The 9,766-nt window shown below is 20.7% G+C and overlaps 1 protein-coding gene across 1 annotated transcript in view; it reads left to right on the top strand.

Moving 5' to 3' along the window:
* PADL01_0419200 (zinc finger protein, putative) overlaps positions 1 to 9,567 on the top strand; it is a gene marked incomplete at both ends in the record, with an annotated part of 9,837 nt that extends 270 nt beyond the window's left edge. Inside the window, one exon of the mRNA XM_028685315.1 lies at positions 1 to 9,567. This exon is cut by the window's left edge and continues 270 nt beyond it. Within this exon, the coding sequence (XP_028536825.1) occupies positions 1 to 9,567 (9,567 nt within the window).
* Between the last annotated feature and the right edge of the window lie 199 nt (positions 9,568 to 9,766).

Raw genomic sequence — 9,766 nt, 5'->3', positions numbered from 1 at the left:
ATCCCAGATCAAGATAACTGGGTTCAATGTGATTTATGTGAAAAATGGAGACGCTTACCACAAAATATAAATATGGAAAACTTACCAAAAATATGGTACTGTAAATTAAATAATGATGTAAGATATAATTCTTGTGATATACAAGAAGAAGTAGTTATTCCATATAATTATGATGTAAATAAAATTACTGATAAAAATGCACTTACTTTTAATAATAACAATAATAATAACAATAATAACAATAATAACAATAACAATAACAATAACAATAACAATGATTTTATAAAAAATGATTGTTCTTACAATATTATTAATGCTCATAATATTACAAATCGTAATAATAGTAATAGCAATAATAATATTGCTCCTTTTAATACAGATACCTTATTATATAAGGAAAATAATTCTTCACAACAAAATGTTAATGATTCCCTTTTTTATATAAATAATGAAAATAACAATATTATATGCAATACACATTATAATCCTATCTCTAATAATAATTCAGATTTTCCATCAAAAAAAGAATCAGTTGCATCCTTTTGTCATATAAAGGAAGTGCTTACACATAATGAAGACAATAAACAAAATAATAATGATAACACTTTAACAAATGAAATTAAAAAAGAAGAAAACAAGGAAAAAAAAAAACAAACCAAAAAAAATAAGCAAATGTTGCATAATGAAGAAGCTGTGCAAACTATACACAATAATGACTTACATTCATTAAGTAGAGAAAAAAAGAAAAGTAAAGATACCTATGAAAATATGAAATATAAAAATCTTTTAAAAAAAAATATAAAAAAGGAAAATATAAATAATTATACTATTTATGATTTAAAGGAAAATCAAAATACCCACCAAAATGACAACAACAATAATAATAATAATAATAATAATAATAATAGTCATGATAATAATGGTTATAATAATTCACAAGATGTTTACTTAAATTATATCCATGTCAAAAAAACAAAGAACGATAAAAATGCAAACCAAGACGATGCAACACAAAACGATGATAACCAATGTCAAAATTTACCTGAACAACCAAACAGCCATTTTCATAATATAAATTTACAAAAACGAAATTGTAAAACTAGAAAAAGAAAAACAAATAATAGTTTATTCAAAAAATATAATAGTGATGGAGATTTATACGAAAAATCACAAAAAGGTGTAAAACAATTTAATAAAACTAATATGAGTGATACAGATATGAATTCAAAGGATAATATTAAAAAGTTCAAAAGTTTTTTTAATAAAAAAAATATGAACAAGTCAGGTGCTTTTTATTCTTACATGCATTTTATCATTAATTCCAATTTAAAACAAAAAAAAAAAAAAGAGGAGTGTCCCTTGCCCAATGAGAAAAAAAATAAAAAGAAAATAAAGGAAAATGAGAATAAAAATGAAACTGGGAAAGAAGACGAACAGAAAAATGAAGATGGAAATGAAAACAGAAATATGATTATGAATAATTCCCAAATTTTGGACATGGAAAAACGTAATGTGAAAAATGGTAAAAAAAAGAAAAAAGAAAGTACGACATATGTGATAAATAATATATATACTAAAACTAATGATGAGGGAGAGCAAAAAGTAGATGAGATTAAAAATTTGGAGACATTGCACATGGATCAAATGAAAAATGTCAAGAGAAAAAAGAGTCAAACAAATAATAAAAATAAAGAAAATGTAAAAATAAAAAATGAAAAGGATAATGGTAAAAATAATAATGATGAAATGTTTAATTATATGGAGTATAATACGAATAGTTTAAAATATAACAACAATATTAATATTAATAATAATAATAATAATAATAATAATAGTAATAATAATAATAATAGTAATAATAATAACAATTTTGATGATAATAATAATCCAAATGAACAAGGGGGTGGTTTATATGAAAATATTCATATGACAGATAGCCAAATAATGAAACAAAATAATATGAACATGTCAGGAAGTTTTGCAAATTTAAAAAAAAAAAAAAGTTCTGATATATTATTAAATAATAATATAATTAATAATGTGGATAATACTATTCATACAAATAATATACCTGTTAATAATACTACTCCTGTTGTAGTTGATTGGGTGCAATGTGAATTATGTAAGAAGTGGAGAAAAATCGATGGTCATATTAATATAAGTTTATTACCAGAAAAATGGTATTGCTCTTTAAATTTTTGGAATGCTTATAATAATTGTGATATGGAAGAAGAAATATATGTTGAAGAAACAGCTAATTTGGAACCCCTCCAAAATATAAAAAATAATGAATATTTAAAAGGCACACAAATTGTACATAATAAAAGTAACACAAATCAACAAAAGAATGTAAAGGGTTCACAAAATAATTTGAAAATTCAAAAAAAAGTAAAAAGCGGAAAAAATAGTGTAACAAATTACTTGAATAATATGAATATTTCAACCAAACAATCTACAGAAAAAGGAAAAAATGATTGTAATAAACATCGGGGTAGTAAAAAATCAAATAAGAATAGTATGATGCTTAATGAAAATAAATGTGAACTTGATGAAAATGATATTAAAATATTAAATGAATTAAATAAAAAATATTCTAAAATAGATATTTTAAATATAATCTTTAATAATTTGCAGAATGATAATGATGAAATGAAAAGAAATAATTTAATAAATGACTTTTTTACAAGTTCAGATACTTTACCATTAAATCAAAATAATGAATGTGGTAATAAATTAACATTAGATGAATTGTTGAGTACTCCAATAAGTGAAAATTATTTATCACAAATAAATTATGATATGAATAATAATAATATGAATAATAATAATATGAATAATTCTTATAATGATGGAGATAAAATAACTTATGATGAAAAAAATGTTATGAATAATGACAATGAGATGTTTTATAGAAATATTCTTTCATATTCATGGGCATCTCATAATAATAATGAATTATTACAATCTCTAGATGGTATGTTAAAAAAAAATTGTTTTTCAAATGAAAATTATAATATATTAAATGAAAAGAAGGAAACGAATGATCAAAATGAAAAATATATTTTCCACCCAAATAATAATATAAATAATAATATAAATAATATAAATAATATAAATAATATAAATTATCTTAATAGTAGTGATAATTCTTGTTATGTGGATTTATTAAAAAATAGCAAATTTAAATATTTTTTGAATTATGAAAATATTCATAAAATGTTTGATACTTTACCTAAATATAATTATACAGCTTCCGATGAAGATAATAAAAATATATCAAATCATATAAATTTAAAATATAAAAATTTATTTTATAATAATTCACAACCATGTATTAAGGATGATTTTACAAATTCTTTGAGAAGAAGATATTATTCATGCAGTCGATTTGATAAGGATATATATAATGACCATCATATAGATGAAGAGAGAAAACAAAGAAGTTATTTGTCAGATAGTGTTTTAAAAATAAGAAAATGTAAAAAAAAATTAATTCATGTTAAACGTGAGTATATATTTAAGATAAACAAATTGAAAAAGTTATTACATAGTGAAGTTGATGATATAAATGAGTATGAAAAGAATCCAACCTTTTATGAAAAAGAAAATAATATAAGTGAGTGTATAAAAAATTGTAGTACAGATATTTTTCCAGATATTGAAAATAAAGTAAGTGAAGAAAAGGAATTTTTTTCATATGATGAATGCATGCTTCAAAATGATCCTTTAAAATATGTAAATTATCTAAGCAAGTTAAATACTTGTATAGACACAACATGTAACACTGATGATAATAAAATTATGGATAGTTTTAATAATGTGTTCAATGAAAGGAATCAAATAAATGAAGATAATTTGTCAAGTGATCAAAATGGGGATCACATTTACGATGAATTATTTAATAAAATGAAAAGTGAAAGGCATAAAGGTAATGTAATAAATGAACAGTCAAAGGGAATAATTCTGAGTGAATCAAATAAATATGAAGATGAAAAAATAAAAAATATTGATCAAATAAAAAATATTGATCAAATAAATAATACTGATCAAATAAATAATATTGATCAAATAAAAAATATTGATCAAATAAATAATACTGATCAAATAAATAATATTGATCAAATAAAAAATGATGACGAAAAAAATAATATTGTTAATAATACATATGAAGATATGAACACATTTTTTGATAACTTTTATTTAGAAAAAGACAATAGTGAAAAAATAGATGATGATAATATTATAAAGAATGATAATAATGAGAATGAAATTTGTAATAATTTATTATATAAAAAGAATTTTGAATTGTTTGAAAATAGTTTAAAAATGTTTATATTAAATGATGAAATGTTTCATAATAATAATAATAATATTAATAGTAGTTGTAATAATTATTCTTATAATTATTTTGCTGATGATGAATATAGAATAAATTTTAATAATGATAAGAATGAAGTGGTTAATTTAAAATATGATAACTATTTAAATAAAAGCAATATTTATGAAACAAATAATATATCAAAGAAAGAAGAAAATACAAATTATTTAAGTAAATCTATGGGTCATATAAATTCTTTTTTTTCCTCATCATCTATATTAGAAACATTAAATGATTATTGTCTAAATAATATTTTATTAAAGGATCATCAAACAAATTTGTATTTTTCAAATAATAATATGGAAACAAAAGATGAAATAAAAAAAAGGAATAAATCGTCTATATTTTTAAAAAGTGAGGATAATAAATTAAGTATGGATGATTATATAAAAATAAGAAAATATTTAAATTATTTTAAAATGGATATGTCTAATAATCAGAATGTAGGGAATGACCAAGATTATGAAAATTATCCATGTGATGAAAAAAATAAGGCTAATTATATTACTGATATGAATAACAATATGTATGATGATAATGAACCTTGTTATAGTTATAAGAAGGATACATCTATATTAAACAATATGACAGCTCCAAATTTTGATCCTCTTGAAAAATTATTAACTCGTGTTTCAGTATCAAGTGTGAAAGAAAAAACAAGAAATAGTCATAGCAATTCAAATAACAAAAAGGAAAAACTCCTTCATGTTGAAGATAAAAATAATAAAAAAAATATAAAATTGAATAACTCTAAAAAGTCGTTTTTAAAAGGTGGTGTTTTATTAAACAGAAGTGATAGTTTTATAAAGAAAGGTACAAAAAATTCTTTACACAACAACAATAATAATAATAATAATAATAAAATTGAAAATTATGTTAGTAATAGTAATGTTTATGAGAATGATAATGCAAGTAGTGCGTTTCCTAGAGATGCTTTATTAAATTTAAATAATAAGAAGGATAATAGAGAAAAGAAAAAGGATAGAAAAGATAAAGAAAAAGAAGATGTAATAATAATAAAAGATATAAAAAATGTGGATGAAGATAATGAATATATATCCTTTAATGTATGTTATGATGATAATATAAATAATATTAAAGAGTTAATTAAGAATAGAAGTAGTCATCAAAAAAATAGTGTTGATATGAACAATGGAAATTTGATGTTATCAGATAATAATAAAAGTAATAATATTTATATGAATAATATTTATAGTAATAATACTCATAGTAATAATACTCATAGTAATAATATTCATAATAATAATATTCATAATAATAATACTCATAATAATAATATTCATAGTAATAATATTCATAGTAATAATATTCATAGTAATAAACTTAATCATAATAACAACTCTGTTGTTAACTTAAAGAACAAGACACAAATGTGTGACAGTGCATGCGCATCATATGTCAAAGAAGATAATAATAATAATAATCAAATTAAGATAACTATATTAAATACGAACAAATTTAAAAGGCATATCTTAAGCAGTAGAGTTATAATTTATTCTAAAGGAGCTTCCTTAGTATATAATGTTGATGAAATAAATAAGAATAGTATTTATTTTTATAATAATGAAGAAGAAGTATATATAGCGAAAGGCAAACAAAAACATGATGATATAAATAAAGATCAAAATAATGAAATGGAAAGTAATAATATATATCTTAATTATGCAAATAATATTAATTTTAATGATAATGATGAGTATCATAAAAATAATGATGATAAGACTAATAATACATATGATGATAATAATACCACTGAAGGAGTGAAAATTAAAAAAATTGGTACCTCTGTATTTAATTATGATTATAAAAAAATGATCAATGAAATAAGTCAATTCAATAGTAATATTAAAAAACAAATACCACATATAAAATATAAATTTAAGAAATATATTGATACAGTTCCAGATAAAAAAAAAAAAATAAGTCAACGATGTCAAAAAAGTGAAAAAAGAAAAATGTCAGCAAGGAATATACATATTCAAGAATTTAATTCACTAGATGGTAATATTAATAATATAATGAATGATCATATATATAATGATACTATAAATAATAATATTATGAATAAGGAGCAGGAAAGACATGTGGAAATAAATCATATAAAAAAAAAAATTGAAAAAATTCCAAACGATCATGTGAATAATATAAATATGAACAATATAAATGGCAACAATATAAATGGCAATAATATAAATGGCAACAATATAAATGATAATCATCTTGATAGCATAAAAAAGATTGAACAAAATATTGGTGTATCAAAAAATAAAAATAAAAATAAACAAGTCATATGTAAAAATATTATCAAAAAAGAAAATGACCATAATATTGTGCATGCTAACAATGATACTGTTGGTGATAAAAATATATCTATTGAAAGAAATGAAAAATTCTTAAAAAAAAAAAATAGCAGTTCAAAATATAAAATACATAATAATAACAAATTAAATGAAGAAAACAAATTAAATTATAATTTAAGTGAATCCTACAATGATAATAATACACACGAATTTTTGAATAATCAAACGTTTAAAACAAACAAAGATATATCAAATAATGAACAAGTTCATGATGAAGATAAATATAATACAGATAACAAAAAAAAAAAAAATACCTTACTCAAAAATGTGGATAACAAAAAAAGTAAGTTGTCACAAATGATGGATGGTCAAAGAGAAATAAAAAAGAAAGATATACAACAGGTAAAGGATAAAAATAAAAAACGTAGTCTTAAAAATGACAGTGATGATAAAAAGGAAGGTGATCTTCATGATAATAATAAAGATAATTTTGATGATAATGTAATATATACATCTGCTTCGCATGTAAAAAAAAGAAAAACATACAAAGAAAAAGATATAAAAAAAAATGATCATGCTGTTTATGATGATGATGATGTTAATTGTGATGAAGGTCCTTTTTATGATAATATCATTTCTTTTAAGTTACCAAATTTGTCATCCAAAAAATTCAAAACGGATAACCTCGATTTTGAAGATGATAATAAGGAAGAGTGTCTAAATTATTCACTTCATGTTAACAATGAACAGACAGAAGAGAATAATAAAAATATAATTATTAATAATAATAATAATAATAATAATAATAATAATTGTTATGACGACGAAAGAAAAAACAAAGATGATAATGATTTTGATGGCAAAAAAAGTTTGAATGAATCTTTTATTAAAGAATTAGAAGGATCTAATCAAGAAGAAGAGGAATGTAAAAAAAAATATATCATGAACAAATCAAAAAATGTGGATATTATTCAAGAGGAGGAGATCAAACATGCTGACGATTCAAAAAATAATGAAAATAATATTGACTCCTACAATAGTGATAACAATAATAATTATTATTCATCTAAATATGCTAAGGAAAGAGAAAGTATACAAAATATTATGTCACAAAGAAAAAAATATGATAATAATGATGAACTTATGGTACATGATGACATACAAGATGAATCATATTATGAAAAAAGAAAAATAGATAGTGCTATCAATAAAAGGAAAGAATTACAACAAGGTATACATGACAAGAATGAATTTATTGTAAGTAAGGAGAGAAAAAGAAGTTTAGAAGAAGCAAAAAATGAAGAGAAATATATGAAAGAAAGATATGATACTAAATGTGATGGTAGTAGTAAATATGGTGATAGTAAATATGGAGATAGTAAATATGAAGGTAGTAGATATGAAGGAAGCAGATATGGAGGTAGTAGTAAATATTATGATAGCATTCATGATGGTAGTAAATATTATGACAGTATTCACGATAACAATAGTATGTATAACAATTTAAATAATATATCAAATAAAAATAAAAAAAATATAAATGATAAAAATTATAATTCTATATATGATACTTGTAATAATAGTATAAATTTTGAAAAAGATCATGATGGAAATTCTAGTGTTTCATCCAAAATGTATTATTTATTGAAAGAAAAAGAAAAAAAAAAACAAGAAAAAAGTACAGAAGATCCTAATAGTCAAAATGATCATATGTATATTAGTAATACTTACAAGAGTAATAAATATGATCATCATGAAAAGAATTATTATGAAGACAAAAATGTGAGAAAAGATAATAAAGCATTTGAAGGTGATCATAAAAGATTTAGTGAATCAAACAAAAATGACGATCATGCATATAATATAATACAAAAGAGAAATAATGAAGATTATAATAAGATGTATTATGACAGATATGATAGATATGATAAGTATGACAGATATGACAGACATGACAGACATGATAAGTATGATAAGTATGACAGATATGACAGACATGATAAGTATGACAAGTATGACAGATATGAAAAATATGACAGATACCATAAATATAATAAATATTACAAATACAATTACAATGATGAGCATAAAAAAAGAAGCTATATTGTAGGAGACAATACATATATAAACCCAAGGAATAGTTTTTATGATGAAGAAAAATATTCTCATTATGAAAAAAACAATATACATGATAGTAATACAAGGATATATGAAAAAAGAAAAACAAGTATTTTTAGTAATAAATATGAAAAACCATATTATAAAAATAGTGTGGATGAAAAGGACAAAGATTATTATCAAATAAATAATGATAAGTATGATGATAAATATGATAAGTATGATGATAAATATGATAAATACGATGATAAATATGATAAGTATGATGATAAATATGATAAATACGATGATAAATATGATAAGTATGATGATAAATATGATAAATATGATAAACATGATAAACATGTTGACAAATATAATTATAATGAAAAGGATGAATCACATAGAGATGACGAATTTTATTATAAAAAAAATAAAGATCAGTATGAAAGAGAAAATAAATATATTAATCATCATAATAATTATAATTCATATAAAAAAGAAAAATATCATGTATATACAAATAAAAAACTTATAAACAAAAATTATTATTCATATAGAAATAGTCAAGATAAAGATGATATACAAAATAGAAATGAATATATTAACAATAATATGAAATATAGTAAAAGAAAAGATTCAGATTTCTTTAAAAAAAATTACAGGAATTCTTTTAAGTACCATCCACATGATTATAAATATAATCAAGAAACAAATAATAAATATCAAGGACCCTATAAAAGGAAAAGTAGCATTTTTACAAATGATTAAAATAAATATATATATATAATAAATTTTTTATTAAATATTAATGAAATTATAATAAATGGTATATTATTATTATAACTTTTTTGTTTTCTTATATTTATTATTTTATTTTTTTTTTTTTTTGTTTAGTAACGTTGTCATAACTTTATTCATGATATCTAATTTTTTATCATTTCATATTAATTTTTTATTTTTTTCTATA

Source organism: Plasmodium sp. gorilla clade G2 (assembly GCF_900097015.1).
Source record: "Plasmodium sp. gorilla clade G2 genome assembly, chromosome: 4".
In the NCBI taxonomy this organism is placed as follows: domain Eukaryota; phylum Apicomplexa; class Aconoidasida; order Haemosporida; family Plasmodiidae; genus Plasmodium; species Plasmodium adleri (nom. inval.).
The sequence above is the reverse complement of the archived record's forward strand: the minus strand, read 5'-3'. Positions and strand labels throughout refer to the sequence as shown.